Source organism: Microcebus murinus, chromosome 13 (genome assembly GCF_040939455.1).
Source record: "Microcebus murinus isolate Inina chromosome 13, M.murinus_Inina_mat1.0, whole genome shotgun sequence".
Taxonomy (NCBI): Eukaryota; Metazoa; Chordata; class Mammalia; order Primates; family Cheirogaleidae; genus Microcebus; species Microcebus murinus.
This window is the reverse complement of record NC_134116.1, coordinates 3489514-3512884: the sequence shown is the minus strand read 5'-3', so window position 1 is coordinate 3512884 and position 23371 is coordinate 3489514. Positions and strand designations below refer to the sequence as shown.

The window sequence follows — 23371 nt, the reverse complement described above, 5'->3', positions numbered from 1 at the left end:
ATAAACCATGATGTACTCTGCGTCTCTCCTTCAGTAAAATCTGTTGTGGAAAGGAGAAGGAATCTCCTCTAGGACTCCATGCAAGGACACTGCAGAGAACTATCCTGTCTAGACCCATAGGACATTGCTCTGTGTCACTGACTGGGATTCTAGATAACTGATGGCAATGTTGGATAATTCTTATTATAGACACGCAGATTCTGACCAGCTTCTTTTAATGCGCTGCGGCTGACCTTTTCTAAGGAGCTGAGGTGAATATAGGATAAAAATCTGTGCTTCAGTGGAAAACTGCATGTCTCGCCTTGAGAGGACCTCCTCCTTGGTTCCCAACTCTATCACTGGGTCTCTGTTGGCTCTCAAACCTCTGCAAGTCAGTTATTCATCCTGTGATAATAAGACTATATTTGAAAATAACCTATACATTCAACAAATACATGAATTAATAAAATGTGACATTTTTCAGTATCTCATTTTTAACTTTAAATAGAAGCACAGGAAAGAGTAAATTTAAAGATTAAAGAAATCATATTAGTGCTTAAAATATTTTAAATATTTTTGAACCATTTAATACATATATAGAGTTTTATTTTGATAACTTTATTTTTTATTTCTTTTCTTTTTCATAGAATGTGTTTGTAAACACAAATATGTAATATTTTTTGTATATTTCAATTTTTTTTTACCTTTACATGTGGGTAACTGCACATGAAATAAAATGTATCCCTTTAACCATTATGAAGTGTACAGGGCTGTGGTGTTAAGTGCATTTATGTTGCTGTGTGACTATTACAATTCTGCATCTCCAGAACATTTTCATGTTCTGTAAATGAATATTTTGTTGTCATTAAATAATACTCACTTTCTGTCTCTTCCCTGAGCCAGTGGCCTCCACCATTCCACTCTCTATCTCCAACAATTTGACTACCCTGTGTACTTCATAAAAGTGAGTAGATACAAAATTTGTCCTTTTGTGACTGGATTATTCCACTTTGTGCAATGTCTTCAAGGTTCATCATCCACGTGGCAATGTGTCAAAAATTTTTCCTCTTTAAAACTGAGTATTATTCCATTGTATGTACACACCACATTTTGTTTATTGATTCATGTGTAGAAGGACACCTAAGGTTTCTCTGCCTTTGGTTATTGTAATAATGTTGCTATGAAATGGGTATACAAATATGGTTAAGTGTCTGCTTTTATTTCTTTTGGGTACACATTCAAAAGTATAATTACTGGATCATATATTAATTCTATGCCTAATTTTTGAAGGAATAGCTATACAGAGAGTCCTAGATGTATGATTAATTGACCATTTTTGACTTAACAATATGTTTATCAGAACATAACTCCATTATAATTCAAGGAGCATTTTCACTTAAGATGGTTTGACTCATGATCTTTTTGACTTTATGATGAGTTTATTAGAGTATTAAATGCATTTTGACTTATAATACTTTCAACTTATGATGTGTTTATCAGCACATAACCCTATTGTAAGTTGAGAAGCATCTGTACCAATTTCCACAATGGCTGTACCATTTCACATTACCATCAATAATGCACAGGGTTTCTATTAATAATTTCTTTACTTCCTTGTCAAACATTATTTTGCTTACTTGATAAAAGCTTTCCTAATGAATGTGAAATGTGCTTTTTGTTTGCAATTCCCTAATGATTACTGATACTGAGTTCTTTTCATTTGCTGATTATCCATGTAGATATCTTCTTTGGAGAAATGCCTATTCAAGTCCTTTATCATGTTTCAGTTTCAGTTGAGTTCAGTTTTATTCTTTTGTTAAACTGAAAAAAAGAATAAAACATTTTTCATTTATTTTTGTCTTCTTTAATTGCTCTTATCAAATATTTTGTCATTTTCAATGTAAAATCCCTTTACTTTCTTGTTTAAGTTTATTCCTAAACATTTTATTACTTTTTGATGCTATTGTAAATAAAGTTGTTTTCACAGTTTCCTTTCAAATTGTTTGTTGTAGTGTAAATAAATGAAACTGGTTTTTGTGGTTGCTATTGATTTTGTTTCCCTTAATTTTGCCAGTTTTGTTTATTATCTCTAACAGAAATTTGTGCTTAGAATCCTAAAATTTTCTGCACATGTGATTGTGACACATGCAAACATAAATAACTTCACTTATTCCTTTTAAATTAGAATGCCTTTTATATCTATTTTGTCTAATTGCATTGGCTAAACTTCCAATAATATGTTGGAAAAAAAGTAGTGAAAGTGAGCAGCCCTGTCTTGCTCTTACATGATCTTACACGAAAAACTTTCAGTCTTTCATTATTATCATGTGACTGTGAGTTGAATTCTTAACTGTGACTTTTTTTTATATTGTCTTAATGTTTTATTCAAGTAATGAGTAGATATGTCAACATCCCACAGGGTAAAATCTTAATCTTATGATCAAATCTTCTTGACCCAAAAGGTATGACTTCAAATTATTTTATCAGTTTTTCCATATATTTTCACATGTATTTTTGAACACATTGTTATCATCTAGTGTTTGATTTCTATATCCAAAATACCATTCCTTGACACATGACTAGGGCCACTGTAAATGGCAACATAACCCTTTCCCATATCACCACCTCCACACTCCTTACCTTCTCCCATTCTCTCAACACAGTTACAGTCCACTGTATATCTAGGGGGAGTAGTTATTGGCATCCTTTCATTGTCTAGACTTTATTGTTAAAATACAAAAAATTAATTATTGTAAACCTGATTTTATTAATATACGTACATATTTTATCCTTATTAATATTATTTCTCTCAAGAAGATTTTAGAATTTTGTCTTTATATGTGATAATGATGATTTAAAAAAATATTTTCAAGAAGACTTAGAATGTTCATGAAAATAATTTTTCAATAAAATATTTCTTGTTAATTTTTTGTACTTATTATGTGCTGTTTGAATATGGTAGCTCATATATTTCAGTTCTGAAAAAATTATTTTTTACAATATATACTTCATTATTATTTTGCTATAAACATTTCTAGGAATGCCCATAAACATATATTGGCCCTTCTATATTAATTCTCTAATTTTCCTATCATTTCTGAACATCAGCATTTGCATGGTGTTGTGTCAGTTTTATTTCATTTCTGATAGATTTTCCCCTTTGTCTTTTGAAACTCCTTTAATATCTTATCAATTATTATATTTTTAATCTCCAAGAGTCTTTTATTGTTACCTTTCACTTCCTTTATAAAGCTAATGATATTTATTTTGTGGTTTTAACAGCATCTCGTTCTTCTCTGAAGATGTGAATTATTAATTCAAGAAAACCACTTTATTTCTGCATTTTTCTGATCATTTTAACTCAGTGTACATATGTGTATTAGTGTGTGTGAATGTGCATATTTGTGTTTACGTATTTGTGTATACAAACTATGTGGATCTTACTCTTCTTTTTTTTTTTATTTTGGCATATTATGGGGGTACAGATTTTAAGGTTTCAATAAATGCCCATTTCCCCTCCTCCCCCCAAAAGTCTGAGTCTCCATCATGACCATCCCCCAGATGGTGCACATCTCACTCATTATGTATGTATATACCCGCCCCCCTCCCCCCTCCCACCTGCCCAATACCCTATTACTGTAGCACCTATGTGTCCACTTAGATGCTACTCAGTTAATACCAGTTTGCTGGAGAATATATCTGGTGCTTGTTTTTCCATTCTTGGGATACTTCACTTAGTAGTATGGGTTCCAGCTCTAACCAGGAAAATATAAGATGTGCTATATCACCGTTGTTACTCAGAGCTGAATAGTACTCCATGGTATACATATACAACATTTTATTAATCCATTCCTGAATTGATGGGCACTTGGGTTGTTTCCACAGCCTTGCAATTGTGAATTGTGCTGCTATAAACATTCGAGTGCAGGTGTCTTTTTTGTAGAGTGTCATTGGCTCATTTGGGTAGATGCCCAGCAATGGGATTGCTGAATAAAATGGTAGATTCACTTGTATCGCTTTAAGGTATCTCCATATTGCTTTCCACAGAGGTTGAACTAGTTTGCAGTCCCACCAGCAGTGTAGGAGTGTTCCTCTCTCTCCGCAACCACACCAGCATTTATTGTTTGGAGATTTTTTGATAAAGGCCATTCTCACTGGGGTTAAGTGATATCTCATTGTGGTTTTGATTTGCATTTCCCTGATGAATAGAGATGTTGAGCATTTCTTCATATGTTTGTTGGCCATTCTTCTGTCTTCTTTAGAAAAATTTCTGTTCAAGTCCTTTGCCCACTTTTTAATGGGGTTATTTGATTTTTTCTTCCTGATTTTCGTGAGTTCTAAGTATATTCTAGTTATCAGTCCCTTATCGGATGCATAGGATGCAAAAATTTTCTCCCATTCTGTAGGTTGTCTGTTTACTTTCATGACTATTTCTTTGGCTGTGCAGAAGCTTTGTAGTTTGATCATGTCCCATTTATTTATTTTTGTTGCTGCTGTGATTGCCTTTGGGGACTTCTTCATAAACTCTTTGCCCAGGCCGATGTCTAGGAGAGTGTTTCCAACTTTTTCCTCTAGAGTTCTAATAGTTTCATATCTTAGGTTTAAGTCTGTTATCCAGCGTGAGTTGGTTTTTGTGAGAGGTGAAAGGTGTGGGTCCTGTTTTAGCCTTCTACAGGTGGCTATCCAGTTTTCCCAGCACCATTTATTGAAGAGGGATTCTTTTCCCCAGCGTATGTTTTTGTCTGCTTTGTCAAAGATGACATGGCTATATGAGGATGGTTTTATATCAGGATTCTCACATCTGTTCCACTGGTCAATATTCCTGTTTTTGTGCCAATACCAGATTGTTTTAATTACTACAGCTTTGTAGTATAGTTTGATATCTGGCATATTAATGCCTCCCATTTTGTTTTTGTTGCCTAGAATTGCTCTTGATATTCGGGGTCTTCTTTGGTTCCGTACGAAGCGTAAAATTATTTTTTCTATATCTGTGAAGAATGCTGATGGGATTTTAATAGGTATTGCATTGAATCTGTAGATCAGTTTGGGTAATACAGACATTTTGATGATATTGAGTCTGCCGATCCACGAGCATGCTATGGATTTCCATCTGTTTACATCCTCTGCTATTTCCTTCCTCAGTGTTTCATAGTTCTCCCTGTAGAGGTCTTTTACGTCCTTGGTTAAGTAAATTCCTAGGTACTTTAATTTCTTTGTTGCTATTGTGAAGGGAATTGAGTCTTTGATATGGTTCTCAATTAGATTGTTGTTGGCGTATATGAATGCCTCTGATTTCTGTGTATTGATTTTGTATCCTGAGACTTTACTAAATTCATTGATCAGTTCCAGGAGTTTCTTGGTTGAATCCTTGGGGTTTTCTAGATACAATATCATATTATCAGCAAACAGTGAAAGTTTGATCTCTTCTGTCCCTATTTGGATACCTTTGATTTCATTTTCCTGTCTGATTGCTGAAGCCAAGACTTCCAGCACTATGTTGAACAGAACTGGAGATAGTGGGCAGCCTTGTCTGGTTCCAGTTCTAAGTGGGAATGATTTCAATCTTTCCCCATTCAGTATGATGTTGGCTATGGGTCTGTCATATATGGCTTGTATCATTTTTAGGTATGTCCCTTCTATGCCTATTTTCTTAAGTGTTCGTATCATGAAAGGGTGTTGAATTTTGTCAAAAGCTTTTTCTGCATCTATTGAAAGAATCATGTGTTCTTTGTTTTTGCTTCTGTTTATGTGGTGAATTGCATTTATAGATTTACGTATGTTGAACCATCCCTGCATCCCTGGGATGAAGCCCACTTGGTCGTGGTGGATTATTTTTTTGATAAGTGTCTGGATTCGGTTAGCTAAGATTTTGTTGAAAATTTTTGCATCTATATTCATTAGGGATATTGGTCTGTAGTTTTCTTTTTTTGTTGCATCCTTTCCTGGTTTTGGTATCAGAGTAATATTTGCTTCATAAAAGGTGTCGAGGAGGTTTCCGTTCTTCTCAATGTTGTGGAATAGTTTCTGCAAGATAGGTACTAGTTCTTCTTTGTAAGTATGGTAAAATTCAGGTGTGAAGCCCTCTGGACTGGGACTTTTATTTTTAGGGAGATTTTTAATTGCTGTTTCTATTTCAGCTCTTGAGATTGGTCTGTTCAGGGAATCTATTTCTTCCTGGTTTATCCTAGGGAGGCTGTGTGTTTCTAGAAATTTGTCCATTTCCTCCACATTTTCCAGTTTGTGTGCATAAAGATTTTTGTAGTATTCATAAATTGTATCTTGTGTCTCTTTGGGATCAGTTGTGATATCTCCTTTTTTATTCCTGATGGAGCTTATTAGAGATTTCTCTTTTCTGCTTTTCGTTAGCTTAGCCAATGGTGTGTCAATTTTGTTTATTTTTTCAAAGAACCAACGTTTTGTTTTATTAATCTCCTGAATAGCTTCCCTGTTTTCTATTTTGTTTAGTTCTGATTTGATCTTGTTGATTTCACTTCTTCTGCTGGGTTTGGGGTTGGTCTGTTCTTCTTTTTCCAGCTCTTTGAGTCATTTCATTAGATTGTCTATTTGTGATCTTCTTGTCTTTTGGTTATAGGCATTTATGGAGATAAACTTTCCTCTCAGAACTGCTTTAGCTGTGTGCCAGAGGAGTTGATAATTTGTCTCTCCATTGTCGTTTTCTTCATAGAACTTTTTTATTTCCGTCTTGATTTCTTCATTTACGAAGTAATTATTTAGTAGGAGGTTGTTTTATTTCCACGTTTTTGTGTAGAAATGTGAGTTTCTTTTAGGGTTGATTTCTAGTTTTATTCCACTGTGATCTGAGAATGTACATGGTATGATATCTATTTTTTAAAATTTCTTGAGATTTTCTTTGTGTCCTAGGATATGGTCAATCTTAGAGAATGTCCCGTGAGCTGATGAGAAGAACGTATATTCAGTGGATTTTGGGTAGAATGTTCTGTAGATGTCTGTCAGACCCAATTGTTCTAGAGTTTTGTTTAAGTCCATTATTTCTTTATTAATTTTCTGTTTGGAGGATCTGTCTCGTGCCGTCAGTGGGTTGTTGAAATCTCCGGTGATTATGGAATTGCTATTAATCCATTTGCTTAGCTCCAGTAAGGTTTGCTTTATGAATCTGGGTGCACCTAAGTTGGGTGCATATATATTTAAAATTGTTATCTCTTCTTGTTGGACTGTGCCCTTCACCATTATATAATGACCCTCTTTGTCTTTTACTACTTTTGTTGGTTTAAAAACTAAATCGTCTGAAATTAGAACTGCCACACCAGCCTTCTTTTGGCTTCTATTTGCTTGGAATATTGATCTGCACCCTTTTATTTTTAGTCTATATGCATCCTTGCAGGTTAGATGTGTTTCCTGAAGACAGCATATACTTGGCCTATATTTTCTTATCCATTCAGCCAGCCTATGTCTCTTGAGTGGAGAGTTTAAGCCATTCACATTTATTGAGAGAACTGATAGGTAAGGTAGATTACTGATCATTCTGTTGGGTTGGATGTTGTTGCTATGATTTCTGTCTTGAGCCATTGTAATATGTGGCCTTTAATATCTTTGGGTTTTGGTTGTTTTTATATTCGTGGGTTATTATTACGATGTTCCATGCGTAACACTGTTTTGAGTACTTCTTGTAGGGCTGGTCTTGTCTTGGTGAATTCTCTGAGCCTTTGTTTGTCTGAGAATGTCTTTATTTCTCCTTCATATACGAAGCTTAGTTTTGCAGGGAATAATATTCTAGGCTGGGCATTGTTTTGTTTCAAAAGAGTGAGAATGGGGCCCCAGTCTCTCCTTGCTTGTAAAGTCTCATTAGAGAAGTCTGATGTTATTCGAATTTGCTTTCCCTTGTATGTTACTTGCTTCCTTTGTCTTACAGCTCTTAGAAGGGCCTCTTTAGTTGATACTTTGATCAGTCTGATGACTGCATGTCGTGACGTCTTCCTCTTTGCATTGAATCTCCCAGGGGGCCTTTGAGCTTCTTGAACTTGTGTATCGAGATTTTGAGCAAGGCCTGGGAAATTTTCCTCTATTATATCTTCAAACAGCTTGTCCAACCCTTGAGTGTTGTCTTCTTCCCCTTCTGGTAAGCCTATGACCCTCACATTAGGTTTCTTCACATAATCCCACAGCTCTTGTAGGCTTTGCTCTTTTCTCTTGTTTCTCTGCTCTATTTCTGTGACTGATTTATGTAATTGGAGGGTGTTATCTTCAATCCCTGAGATTCTTTCTTCTGTTTGATCTACCCTGTTCTTGAGACTTTCCGCTGTATTTTGTAGTTCCTTGAATTGATTCTTCATTTCCAGGAGTTCGGTTACACTTTTCTTCAATGTGTCTATTTCTTTTCTCATATCCTGGAGACTTTTGTGGTTTCTTGGTGTTTGTTATTGAGTTGTTGTTGCAGCTGGGTGAGTGTTCTTATGTTCCACATACGAAATTCCTCTTCTGTTATATTGGTTGCCTGATTTTGGTCGGTGTCTGTTTCTAGGGGGCTGGTGCTCCTCTTTGGGGGTGTGTTTTCCATTTGGTTCTTCATATTTCCTGAGTTCTTTCGCTGATTTCTTCCCATGTCGATCAGTTGTTGTTTCTTTCCTTAGGTTATTGTTTGGGTATTCACACACCTTGTTTAGTTTCTGAGGTGTTAGTTGGTGCCTGTGGGTGAAATTGGACCACTCCCTGTATATTGAGTCAGTGGGTGCCGTGGAAAGGCTGTGCAAGATGCCGTCCCTGTCAGTAGGTGGCGTTTGCTTGGAGGAAGTGGCTATGCTCTTTACTTTGAGTCCTGTTATCCGCTCTTGTTCTGGGCGGAGCTGGGTTGGGTAAGCCCGCCCTCAGGCCATCAGCAGGGATCAAAGTTCTGTACTCTGCTTCCAGGGAAAGCTGTCAGGGCGGGGCTGGAGTGGTCCCGCTCAGCCAGAAAGTCTGCGTGTGGGGGTGGGGCTGTCTTGGACCCGCAGTCTGCAGCAGGCCTCGCTTCTTTCCACCCTCCCCAACTCCGCAGCTACTCCTGGGCCTCTGTCAGCAGGCCAGACCACAAGCCACCAGGCCTCCCCGGACTGTGATGCCGGCGGGGAGGTTCCCTGCACAGGAACGCTACCTGGGTTGGGCGCATGGCCTCCTCCTGGGAGGAGGGTTGCCCTCTAGGACGCCGATCCGCCCCTGGAGGCACACACACCTCAGTAGGCTGTTCACGTATAACCCTTCTGTGCCCCGGGCAATGCTAGCCCTCGGTGTAGGGGATCTGGTCTGCAGGTCCGACCTCTGGGTCCCAGAGTTCAAACTGTATCCCCACCAGGGAGAGGATTTCCGGTCCCAATTCACCCACAGGGAGTTCAAGCTGGGTCTATGTCTGCCTCTGAGTCGGCACCGTTTTCCTGGGAACACGGTGCCAGCAGCACCTGGGAGGGCGGGCGGGGTCCCAAACGGGAAGGTCCCGTTCCCTGGAGGTGCCTCCGGTTGGTGACTGTATTGTCTCTCTGGGCAGCTGCGGGTAGGATCGGCGGAGGGGAGGAGGAGGCAATATGGCGCCTGCCGCGCGGCTCGGGTCCGTGCACACGGAGGTGCCCGGAGGAAATTGGGAACCTGGTGCCACGTCTGCTGCAGGCTCACCGTTGGCAGGCGGCGGCAGTCTCTGGGCTGGTGTCCGCAGGTCTCTCCACCCGCTGGGGAGCCCACCAGCAGTCCCGAATGCAGGGGAGGGGAAACGGCAAATCCACCTACCCTTGCCGCTGGTCTCCGGGCTGCTCCGGTGGTCTCAGCCTCCAGTTCTTCTCCGCAGCCTCCTCCCGTGGAGTCTCCTGGGGTCTCAGATACCCCTCCTTCCGGCCCTTGTCCGCTGTATGCTCATCATCTTGCTTCTTTCCTGTAGTTTCTGCTAGAATCTGTCTTTTCTGCAGAGACCCTCTGTCTGGCGGTGTTATTCGTCCGCCATCTTGCTCTGCCTATGTATTTTGTTTCTGGATCTTACTCTTTCATGTTGTACTTCCTTAAAAGTCTGGTGACCATTAACCCTAGAATCATATTTAAGAGTAAAACACTACAGCCCTTTTAGGCATACTGTGCAAAGTTGTCCACTGATATCTCTTCTCTGGAGTCGAATTCTCCTATCCACCTCCATCCAGAAGACTCTCAGCATGCTATTTCCCCTTTCTTCATTAGGTAACTTACCATTTCTCTATCCACATTACTTCTTCTGAAGGATCCAGAAGGCAATATATGATGTTACCTAAGAATGAGTGAAGCAAAGAGACTGGATGCACATCATATTTGGGGAGAGCTTGAGCAGAGACATGGAAGCTAAAATGAACATGGCATTGATACATACCTATTCAGTAAAGGATCTGCTTTAACCTGAATATTCTGAAATTAGATGAGGAGGTAAAAGAAAGTGGATTTGGCGAACATTGAAAATTAAGAATATAAACTGATAGGACTTATGTAAGAGGTCGTTGGCAATAAGGATTCATTCAAGATTTCTAAATAGAAGAATCAAATGATACCCAACTAGAAGGAAGTTTAACTTGGCATTGTGCAAAAACTACTTAAAAAGGAAATGTAGTTCCTCAAAATGAGTGAGAGGCTGCTGAAGTTTCAGGGGTAAGTCTTAAAAAGCAAATATGGAAGAGAAATTCTCTCTTAAGAGTAATGTTAACTTATTCATAATGTAAATCTATAATGTGTGAATTTACTGTTTATGTTTTGAGTATAACATCTGACTTTGATGATGTGTTAGTTTGTGTTGGTCATTAAAACGTTCTTATCCTACTGAAGTTGTAATAGAAATGTTCTATTCGTAAAAATTTACATGTTTATTTAAAAATTTGTTCATAGATATGTCCCCTATCAAACATTAATCACCGGATAAGAAAGAAACATTTTATTTTTCAGAATAGGTAAGATAGGTTCTTCACTTAAGAGCTAAAAAATTTTATAAATACTTCACAGTATAAAATAAGAAATTTTTAAAAAATTGGCTTCACATTCTATATTGTAACCCCTCTTATTCACTGTTTTATTTTACATAGATGTGGTTACCTGTGATCAAGTATGACCTGAAAATATCACACAAAAAATTCTAGTAATGAACAATTTATCAGTTTTAAATTGGCTTTTGGTAGAAGCTGAAGGGTACACCACAATGGGTACATTATTTACCTGACTTTATTTCATCATGTAGGCACTTTATCATCTCTCATCATCACAAGAAAAAGAAGGGTGAGTACAGTACAATTACATATTTTGAGAGCTAGAAAGAGAGACCTCATTCACATAACTTTATAACAGATTATTGTTTTAATTATTCTATTTTATTATTAGTTTTTGTTAATCTCTTGTAATGCCAAATTTATAGATTCGACTTTATCATGTATGTATGTATAGAATATGTAGACATAGAAAAAAACAGTGTATGTTTTTTCAGTCCTATCTCCAGTTTCAGGCATATATTAGGACTCACGGAACATATTCTCTGTGAATAAAGAGGGATACTGGACTTAACCTGCGTACTCTTCTCTCTACCTTAGGAAATATCATATGAATGCCCCATGGAGTATTATAATCAAACATCAACTGATTTCATCTTGTTGGGGCTGTTCCCACCATCAAGAATTGGCCTTTTTCTCTTCATTCTCATAGTTCTAATTTTCCTAATGGCTCTAATTGGCAACCAGTCCATGATCCTCCTCATCCTCCTGGATACCCACCTCCACACACCCATGTATTTCTTACTTAGTCAGCTCTCCCTCATTGACATCAATTACATCTCCACCATTGTCCCCAAGATGGCTTCTGGTTTTCTGTTTGGAAACAAGTCCATCTCCTTCATTGGATGTGGGGTTCAGAGTTTCTTCTTTCTGACGTTAGGAGGTGCAGAAGCACTGCTCCTGACATCTATGGCCTACGATCGTTATGTGGCCATTTGCTTTCCTCTCCACTATCCCGTCCGTATGAGCAAAAGAGTGTGTGTGCTGATGATAACAGGATCTTGGATAATGGGCTCTATCAACTCCTGTGCCCACACTGCATATGCACTCCACATCCCTTATTGCCGATCGAGGGCCATTAATCATTTCTTCTGTGACGTCCCAGCCATGTTGTCTCTGGCCTGCATGGACACCTGGGCCTATGAGTGCACAGTGTTTGTGAGCACCGTAATCTTTCTTGTGTTTCCATTCATTGTTATTGCCTGTTCCTATGGTCAGGTCCTCTTTGCTGTCTACCGCATGCACTCAGCAGAAGGCAGGACGAAGGCCTATTCAACCTGTAGCACCCACCTCACTGTGGTGACTTTCTACTATGCTCCTTTTGCTTACACCTACCTACGCCCAAGATCCCTCCGATCTCCAACAGAGGACAAGGCTCTGGCTGTTTTCTACACCATCCTCACCCCAATGCTCAACCCTATCATCTACAGCCTAAGAAACAGGGAGGTGATGGGGGCCCTGAGAAGAGTGATTCAGAGAATCTGCTCTGTGAAAATGTAGACACACTTTCTGCCTCTGGCCCCAGGCCCCAGATGCACATCTGTGAAACTGTATAGTACTTCCAATTATCATTTTATGAATAGAGCAGGAACTAAAAATAATCTAGAGAAGAGGAAAGTCACTCATATCTGGACAAAATTGACTTACAAGTATGTGTACAATTCCAAACAACTGTTTTATCTTCATGGAGTTTTTCTCTCAATTTATAAGGCATTTAGGTTTTGCTATTATGTTGTTAATGAGAATTGTTTTTCTTGCCATGTAGAAATGAAAATGAAAATTGCCTAACTGCAGTTAGCATTCTGTATACCAATTTTACTATTTTAAATTTATTTTCTGATTACTTTCAATTTATTATTTATTTATGTCTAAAACAGAAAAGTAAAATTTTCTGAATGGGTAGACCTAATTGAATGATGCCTTAAGATTTCTAGTTTTTCTCATACATGCTCATATGTAGATTTCTTGTTTTCTTCATACATTCTCTCACACATGCTCATTGTAGACCCTTCATTTGCTTATACCAGTTGTTCTTTCTTTCGATTTAGGGAACTTATTATTACAGGGATTTAGCAGAGAGCTCATCAGAGTTTCTGAAGTCCTTTTACCACTCTGGGTGGCATAGGACAAATCTATGGTTCTTGAAAGGGAACAAATCCTACCAAAGTGATTTAACATCAGGGATATCTCAGATCAACAATAAGTATCGGGAGGTGCCAACAGAGATCAAGAATGACTGGAGGTTAATTATAATAAAGTGGGTAAGTTTTTATCTAATCAGTGGGAGCTAGAAATGTCAAGGCAATCCCCACCATCCTCTCTCTCACTCAGCACACACTCTGCTTACATCCTAAATAGCCACTGTACCTCTGGTATTAAGTAATGTCTGTCAATTGGGCTTTTATTTTCCACTCACTACATCTCATACTTCCACTGAAAGGAATAGGGAAAATATCTATGGGCACATTTTATTTGTTGATATTACTGCTTCATCACTTCCCTAAGCAAATTTTACCATTACATCTAATAATAGTGCCTTGGCCCAGGTGAACTTCCTGTGCAAAATGCTGTCATTGCCCAGCAGTATCATTTATAGAAATACTCTTTACCCTCTGAGGTATGGCAGGAAGGAGCTGGGTTAAGGACTACATAATTTGCAAGATCTAGTTGAAAATAAAAATATGGAACCGGTTGTTCAAAGAGCAAGGATAAATGCCATTGAAGGTATGAAAACATAAAGACTTTATAAAATTAATGTATTAGATATAAAATGTAATATAATTACAAACATTCTGGTGTCATAATTTTATAGATAGTAAGTAGCAATATTTTATCATATGATATATTTATTGATCATAAGATTCTTCTGGTTCACATTTCTCTAATTTTGTTTATTAGAACATAAGCATATTTACTGTTAGCATTGTCATTTTCAATCAATATATCTAAAAGTGCTGCTAGCCATGCATGGTACATGCTAGGTCACAATTCCTAATGATTATAAATTTTAAAAATAATCTTTTTGTTTATGCTACTGGGAAAATGGGATGTGCTTATGTTGCTAGACAATAAGCTGTTTTTATAAGCCATAAAATCATTATGATAAATTTCAGAGAAATTATTTCAAAATAAATATTATTATATATCTGTAGCTTATGACTCTTATGGAGCATGTTTTTCTATAAAGGTCCAGTATTGGCCATGTACAGCGGTTCACACCTGTAATTCTAGCATTCTTGGAAGCTGAGGTGGAAGGATTACTTGAGTTCAGGTGTTCGAGACTAGCCTGAGCAAGAGCGAGGCCCTGTCTCTACTAAAAACTGAAAAATGAGCCAGGAATGATTGTGTGAGCCTGCAGTCCCAGCTATTTGGGAGACTGAGGCGGGGGTATCACTTGAGCCCAGGAGTTGGAGGTTGCTGTGAGCGAGGCTTATGCCATCTCACTATAGCCTGGAAAACAGAACGAGACTCTGTCTCAAAAAAATAAGATTCCAGAGATGAAACCATCTGTATATGGTAACCTAATCTTTGATAAAGCAGACAAAAATATACTATGGGGAAAAGATTCTCTCTTCAATAAATGGTGCTGGGAAAACTGGTTAGCAACATGTAGAAGAGTGAATCAGGATCCCAACCTCTCACCTCTCACAAAAATTCACTCAAGATGGATAACAAACCTAAACCTAAGACATGAAACTTTAAGAATCCTAGAAGAAGATGTTGGGAAAACCCTATCAGACATTGGTCTAGGCAAAGAATTCATGAGGAAGACCCCCAAGGCAATCACTGCTGCATCAAAAATAAACAAATGGGATCTGGTCAAATTAAACAGTTTCTGCACTGCCAAGGAAACAATCATTACAGCAGATAGACAACCCACAGAGTGGGAGAAAATATTTGCTCTCTATACCTCTGATAAAGGTCTAATAACAAGAATCTACCTAGAACTTAAAAGAATAAACAAGAAAAAATCCAACAACCCCATCAAGAAATGGGCAACAGAAATGAACAGAAACTTCTCCAAAGAAGACAGAATAATGGCCTGCAAACATATAAAAAAATGTTCAACATCTCTAATAATTAGAGAAATGCAAATCAAAACCACAATGAGATAACACCTATCCCCAGTAAGAATGGCTTGGATCAAGAAATCCCAAAACAACAAATGCTGGCGAGGATATGGAGAGACAGGAACACTCTTACACTGCTGGTGGGACTGCAAATTAGTGCAACCTTTGTGGAAAAGAATTTGGAGATATCTCAAACAGCTAGAAATAGAAATACCATTCGACTCAGCAATAGCATTGTTGGGCATCTACCCAAAAGAACATAAGTCACTCTATTATAAAGACATCTGCACCTGAATATTTATGGCAGCACAATTCACTATTGCACGGTCATGGAAACTACCCAAGTGCTGGTCAATTCATGAGTGTATAACTAAAATGTGATATATGCTCACAGTGGAATATTACTCAATCCTAAGAAATGATAGTGAACTACCACCGTTTATGCTATCCTGGAGTAAGCTTAAGCCCTTAATACAAAGCAAGATGACACAAGATCCGGAAAATGGGCTCTATATCTACTCGCCATCAAATTGGTACTGACTGACTAAAACTATGGTGCCCAAAAAATGGTAGTGTTCAATAGGGATTTGGGGGGGAGACCCACATCTAAAGGATGTGGTGAGCATTGTTGGGGAGGAAGGGATTACCTCTATCCATTTTTAGGGAGAGGCAAAGATATACATTGTAACCAAAATGTCTGAAAAAAAAAATCTGTAATCGGGAAGTGGGCAGGTGGAAGGGGGAGGAGGGGAAGGGTATGTACTTACATAGTGGGTGTGGTGCGGCACCACTTGGAGGCTGGACACGCTTGAAGCCCTGGCATAGCGGGGTGGGGGAGGGGGGCAGGGGCGAGATATGTAACCCTAACAGTATTTGTACCCCCATAATATGAAGTAATAAAAAAAAATAAATAAAATAATAATAATGATAAATGAATAATACATTAATTAATAGGTCCAATTATTCATAAAATCAATTCCATATAAATATGAATTTAGGGTTAAATATGGATTTAATCATCAACATTTTAATAATTTTTCTTACATTACCATTACAACTGGTAATGATTTTCTTACCAGTTCTGGTAACTGGTGATAGTCATACCAAAAAAAAGGAAAATAGCTTGATATTTACATGCGTGTTTATCACCCTATCTTCAATTACAAGATAAATTAATTTAGATTTTTTCTTTATGGTTAACAATTGATTCATCTGAATCTTCATAAAGAAGAGTAATTTTTCATTAAATACTTTTAATTTTAATGTTTTAATTATTTCAAGGATATTTAAGTTTTATCCCTATATCTAAGTCTGTAGGTATTTGGTTTGCAATGTTGTAGCAGTTTTTATAGCTGTAGATTCTGAACTTGTTGATGAATCCAAAGTCCCTGTTGGGCTCTATGGCAATGACCATGTATATACTTTTATTTTGTAATAATTTAATGACAAAGTTTATTGGTTATGCTTTGGTATTTCTTGTCCTGGTATTCAGCCAGAGAGTTAATAATATTTTGTGTACAATACAAGGATGGGTTCTGGGACAGAAGGGAAAATCTTCCTCCCACTGCCAGTCAGTGCTACTCCCAGGAAGATCACCTCCTGTCCTCCCAGTTGTGTCCACTTGTACCCCTTCTGCTACCTGTGCTTGCTGCTGCTGTCATTGCCACCACTAATCTAGCCCAGTCCCACCCCAGCCACTGCCTTGGGATCCTGTGGTACCGTGAGCTATTCCAAGATGTGTATGTGTGTGTGTGTGTGTGTGTGTGTGTACATATGGGAAGGCCAAGCGAATTGCTCTGTGTGTGTGCTGCTTCAGCCCACATGTGCAAGTGCTGCTGCTGGACCACAACTGTGTCCTAACGCTGCTGTCACCAGCAAAACTCCTCTAGCTCACATGTATCAGCCCTAGGAATGTTGGAATGAGTGATTAGGAAGGAAATGGCATGTGCAAGCCAGGATAATGATGGAAATGTACAATTGTGAATGTTTGTGTGTCTCCAAAATTCCTATATTCAAATCCTAACCCAGAACATTATGGTATTAGGAGCTGCAGCTTTTTGGGAGATGATTAGGCTATGAGGGTAGAGTTCCCATTAATAGTATTAATGCCTTTATAAAATGGGCCCATGGAGCTTGTTTACCCTTCCACCATGTGAGGACACAGTGAGAAGGCACCACCTGTGAACCAGAAAGCAGGCCCTCATCAGACACTGAATCTGCAGGTACCTTGGTCTTGGACTTCCCAGCCTCCAGAACTGTGAGAAATAAAATTCTGTTGTTTATAAGCTATTCAGTTTATTTTGTTATAGCAGCTCAAATGGACTAATACAAAATGTCTGCAGTTTTTGTCAGATGTTTTCAGGTGAAAGAATCTGAGGGAGAATTGAATCAAGCAGTGCTGCCCAGTTCAGACCCTTTACCCATTTCAGGTAGAAACCATAACGAGAATCAGGAGAGCTAACTCTAGTGTGTCCTCTGACATTCCATGGCCTTGGGGAAATCACATCATCTCTCTGAATTTAGTTTGCTAGAAAGCAAGCTGGAAGCCTTATACCCTGTATCAGTCGATGGTATTGTTGACAACCCCTCTACTGACACTCCTCCAAAGGCAAGGATAATCCCACATTTTTGTGCCAACAACCCTGGAAGTGGGGGTAAGGATATCTCCTATGAATACTGAAAGGATTTTTTGAAATCTTTTACCCCGTGGGTCCACTGGCTCAGGAAAACAATAAACTAATCCACACTTATATTGTGTCTGCATCCACAGGCCACTCCTTTCCCCTTAAACTTTTAACCTTAGGTAGAGCAATATGAAAAGAAGTCAAATTATTCAAACCTCCTCTCATTTGCTATATCATTTATCATAATGTACTGTAGGTAATTTTTAAAGTTGCATAATAAGGCACCTTACTAAGAGAATTACCCAACTCATCTCCACTTAATGGGGTCTCTGGCTCCCAGTGCAATGTGTGTCCATTTAGCCCTATATTCCGATCCAATTGTTATCCTATAATTATTATTTTGTGCACCCCCCTTATTCTTTACATGTTTTGTGTAATCAGACTAGAAGATGCAGTGTGCTATAAGTATAAAATAAACACAAGACTTTGAAGATTTATAATGAAAACAAAGTAACAGACTGTATAAGGAATTTTAATTACATGTAGAAAGTATATTGTGATATGAGTATAAATATTACACTAATAGTAATATATATACACAATAAAGATTGCATATATCTTTAAAACATACTATGTAATTAATATCAATATTGTTAAGTTAATATTGATAATGTTTTGAATTAAATATATTATTTAAGTCAGGCTAAATGATTAAATATGTCTACTGGAAAATTTAAAAAAATATCTCTATCAGAAACATTGTTACAGGAAGTTTCAATCAACATGTAAAAGGGAAATATAGAAGGAAAGTATGGACAGCCATGATCATTCTTTCAGGGAGGAGAATATCCCAAACACTCTTGTCATGGCCCCCAGGACTTCCTTATTCCTCAGGCTGTAGATGATGGGATTGAGCATGGGAGTGAGCATGGTGTAGAAGACTGCCAAGATCTTATCTTCTGCTGGTGAGCGGAGATTCCTGGGCCGAAGATAGGTGTAGAAAAAAGGTACACAGTAAAAGATCACTACAGTTAAATGTGTTGAACAGGTGGTGAAGGCCTTTTTTCTTCCCTCTTTTGAGCGCATATGGTAGACAGCAAATAGGACCCGACCATAGGACGCAGTAATACCCAAGAAGGGAAGAAGGAGAAAGAGGGTTGTGCTCAGAAAAACCATGTACTCATATGCCCAAGTGTCCATACAGGCAAGAGACAACATGGCTGGGATATCACAGAAGAAGTGATCAATGGCCCTAGACTTACAATAAGGGATATGGAGGGTGTAGACTGAGTGTGCCAAGGAGTTGATGGACCCCACTGTCCAAGATCCTATGATCATCTTCACACACATTTTGTTACTCATGCGGTTGGGATAATGGAGGGGGTGGCAGATGGCCACATACCGGTCATAGGCCATGGACACCAGTAGTAAGCCTTCAGAACCAATCGTGGTCACAAAGAAGAAGCTTTGCACACCACATTCCAGGAAGAAGATGCCTTTCTGGCCAGAGAGGTAGTTGAAAGCCATCTGGGGGACGGTGGTGGAGATGCACATCAGGTCCATGAGGGAGAGCTGGCTGAGCAGAAAGTACATCGGTGTGTGGAGACGGGGATCCACACGTATGAGGTGAATCATGGCCAAGTTACCCACACAGGCAAGGAAGAATATGATGATAATAAGGAACAAGAGAAAAAGGCCAATTTGACCTTGAGGTAACAACCCCAACAAAATGAAATCATTTGAAGTGTGATTGCATTTTTCCATGAAAACTTACTGCTTGAACTTCCTTGAAAGAAAATAAATAAACACAAAAAAATGAAATGAAGCAGAACAGGAGAATATAAAGGAATTGGTTTATTATAGAATGAACTGTTTTTCTCCAACACTGTAGCTTTTTTTGAGTCTATTTCAATATCTGAATTGAACATTCCTTTTCTGATTGTGTCTGTTAACCATGTCAGCAAGTCATTGGTATAAGTTTGGTCTATCAGTATAAAGTCTAGCACCATAGGCAGCAAGGATAAATAAGATAACTAAAGCATTACTTCCTAGATATGTTCTTGTCAGACACATCACTCATGAATTATCAACAAGGCACAGGTACTGAGGAAGGCAGGAATTTCAGAGATAAATTTAATAGGTTATATTTATAGTAGATATGGTATGTGTGACTCAGAAAATTTTTGTATGCTGAGATTCTAAGTCCTCAATGGCCTATCCCTCTCCTACATCCTTAATTTCTGATCTTCCCTCCCTAGTTTGCTCCAGCCAGATCCACCTTAACCTTTAATCTCTGTTTTGGATTCAGCCTCTCATGTTCCATAAAGCCACTTCTGTGCCTTTCTTAAAAATGTGCCCACCATCTGATATCATTGTCTTTCAACTGTAAAATATTGTATGACCTATAAGAATGACCCTAAAAAGAAAATATTATTTGAATATTCTGTCTTCCATAGTGATTTTCCATTTTCTGAAGTCTTATAGAACTCAACATTAAGTGCATAAAGATTCATATAGAGGTTTCTTCATGTAAGAAAATTAAACATAAAAAGGTCACAGATTACATAATGTGGTTTTTTTATCATTCCATTTTTCACAGTGTAAGATATAACATTGTGATGAGAGAAATATAATAGGGAAATGGAGATTACATTGTGTGTGTGTATCTCCTTTCTCTCTCTATAGGCCAGTATATGTATATATCCTCTCTCTTTGCAGCCTTCTTTAAGATGCAATAAATTATGTAAATTGTTATTCACATTACTTCATTTTTTATAATCCTTCCATAATATCAGTTCTATTAATTTAGTCAGTGGTACTTTCATGTTTCAAATATTAAAAGTAGTACTCATGATTGGAACCAGAGAGTCTCTGCAAGAAAGACAGATTTTGGAAGAAAGTAAAAAAAAAACAACAACAACAAAAATAAAAACATGCAGACAAACATAGATTGCATGAGGGTCAGAAGAAAGGGTGCCTGAAACTATAGAACACTCCATGGGAAGAAGTTGCAGAAGAGAACTGGAAGAAGAAAGGCCCAGAGAGGTTTGGAGACCAGTGACAATGGTAGGTAGAGTCATTAAATTGCCATCCCCCTTGCATTTTGTACTGCTGCTGGGCTCCTGGCTGGTTGGAGAGACCTTCCAACACCAGCCTAGAGACAGCTGCCACCAGTGAGTGTTGAGCCTCTTGCGGACAGGGCACCAGACTCCAGGCTCCCTTGGGGCATCTCCTGGCCTGCAGACCCCAGCCGATCAGCAGGCACTATGTTTCCTCATTGTCCCCTTCCCCGTCCCTACCAACAGCTGCAGAGAGAGACAATTTAGTCACCAGCTGTAGGCATCTGCAGGGAATAGGACCCTTCCTTTTGGGGCACTACAGGCAACAGAGGGGTGCTTATACTATGATCTCTCTACCCACCAGTACTCCAAGGTGTTGCTTGCCAGGTGACTCCCAGAGAGTGGGGAAAATCCTGAGATGGAGAGACATTGATCCAGCTTGGGCACCCTGTGAGTGACTTGAGACCAGCATTTTTCTCCCTGTAAGGGTCAGGGATTGCTATCCAGGGCCCAGGGGACAATTCTGCACACCAGAGCTCATACACCTGGGTCTCCATCACATTGCCCTGGGGCACAGAAGCGATATTTGTGAACAAGCCTACTAAGGTGTGTGTGTGTGTGTGTGGCTTGAGGAGCAGATCAGTGTGCTTGAGGGGCATCCTTCCTTCCATGGGAGCATAGTACACCCAGATCAGGCTGCAATCTTTGGCTGGGAACCTCCCAGCCCACATCACAACCAAGGGAAATCCACTGGCTTGAAGTCCTACCTGCTGGCAGAGGCCCAGGAGAAACTGCAAAATAAGGGAGGGTAGAAAGGAGCAGGCCTACTTAAGATTGCAGATCTCAGACAGATTCACCAACACATGTAGACTTTTTGGCTGAGGGGGATGATTTTAGCCCCTACCTGGCAGCTTTGCCCAGAAGTAGAGAACAGAACTTTGACCCCTACTAATAGCATTTGTGGTGCTTGAGGGCAGGCTCACTCAATCCACATACACCCAGACTCTCTCCACCACCTGCAACCACTGAGGTGGAGAATAGGGACAAACCTGGAAGTCTCAGAGCACAACCCACTACTTGAGGCACTAAAGTGCTTCTCCAGAGGAACAAGATCTGGTTACAGGACCCAAAAACAACACTGCAGTCTACTCCTCCCAGCAAGCACCACCTACGGACAGGGAGGTCATTCTGCACACACTTTAAGTGCATCTATTGACTCATCATACAGGATGTGGTCGAATCTGACCCACGAATGCCAACTACTGTCTCAGAGACTAAACAGGGTGTGTCATTATTCAAATGAGACCCACATCTTAGGGATGTGGTGAGCATTGTGGAGGGGAAGAGCACACCTCTAATCCTTCTAGGGAGAGGCAAAGACATAAAATGTAACCAAAATATTAAAAAAAAATGTTGGGTGTAGGGCAAGTGGGAGGGAGAGGAGTGGATGAGTATATACATACATAATGAGTGTGATGTGCACTAGCTGTGGTATGCACTAGGGGGTATGGGAGGCAAGGGCAATATATGTAAACTTAACAACATTTATACCCCCACAATATGCCAAAATAATAATAATAATAATAAAGAAAATCTAAAGGTAAAAAGCAACAGCTGAGCCAGATGGGAAAGAATCAGTGAAATAACTCTGGAAGTATGAAGAATCAAATGGAAAGCACGCTGCCAAAGAGGAACACCAATTCTCTAGCAGTGGATATCAACCAAATTCAGAACACTAAAATGACAGAAGATTTTCTAACATGCATTGTAAAATAACTCAATGATATGTAAGAAAAAATGGATAACCAACTCAAAGAAACCACACACACACAAATCCAGGACTTGGAAGAAAAACTCACTAGAAAAATTGAAATACTAAAGAAAAATCAAACTGAACTCCTGGAAATGAAGAATTTATTCAAGTAATTACAACACATAGGCAAAAGCCTCAAAACACGGTAGATTAAACAGAAGAAAGAATCTCAGGGATTGAAGATACCACTTTCAATAAGTGATAAGTCAATAACAGAGATAGAGGAAAGAAATAAGATAAAAGTTCAAAGCCTGCAAGAAATTTGGGATTACTTGAAGAGGCCTAATATGAGAATCAGAGACATCTCAGAGGGTGAAGAAGAAAATACACAAGAGTTCGATAAGCTATTTCAGGATATAAGATAGGAAAATTTCCCAGGCCTTGCAAAAAATCTGTATATCCAAGCAAAAGAAGCTCAAAGGAATCCTGGGAGATTTATTGCAAACAGAAAGACCACAACACACAGTCATCAGACTGATCAAAATAACCACCAACGAAGCCCTCTTATGAGCTGTAAGGCAAAAGAAGCCGGTAACTTACAAATGAAAACCCATCACAATAACGGCACACTTCTCAAGTGAGACCTTACAGACAAGAAGAGACTGGGGCCCCATTATTGATCTTCTCTAACAGAATAATGCCCAGCCTACAATCTTGTCCCTTCAATATTAAGTTTTGTATATGAAAGAGAAATAAAGACCTTCTGAAACAAGCAAAGACTGAAGGAATTCATCAAGACCATACCATCAAGACCACTCCAGGAAGTACTCAAAACACTATTACACAAGGATCAGGCACAATAAACAGTCATTAATTTGAGTAAAGAATCCAA

At 38.8% G+C, this 23371-nt stretch overlaps 2 protein-coding genes across 2 annotated transcripts; one reads left to right on the top strand and one right to left on the bottom strand.

Moving 5' to 3' along the window:
- The first annotated feature begins 11477 nt into the window (after positions 1-11477).
- Positions 11478-12485, top strand: LOC105867754 (olfactory receptor 2L8-like). The gene has a single exon (XM_012758104.3). The coding sequence runs from the start codon at positions 11535-11537 to the stop codon at positions 12471-12473; it is 939 nt and encodes a 312-aa protein (XP_012613558.2). The 5' UTR covers positions 11478-11534; the 3' UTR covers positions 12474-12485.
- A 6007-nt stretch (positions 12486-18492) lies between these two features.
- LOC105867758 (olfactory receptor 2L13-like) lies at positions 18493-19431 on the bottom strand. The gene has a single exon (XM_012758106.2). It carries the CDS (start codon positions 19429-19431, stop codon positions 18493-18495), a length of 939 nt encoding a protein of 312 aa, XP_012613560.2.
- Between the last annotated feature and the right edge of the window lie 3940 nt (positions 19432-23371).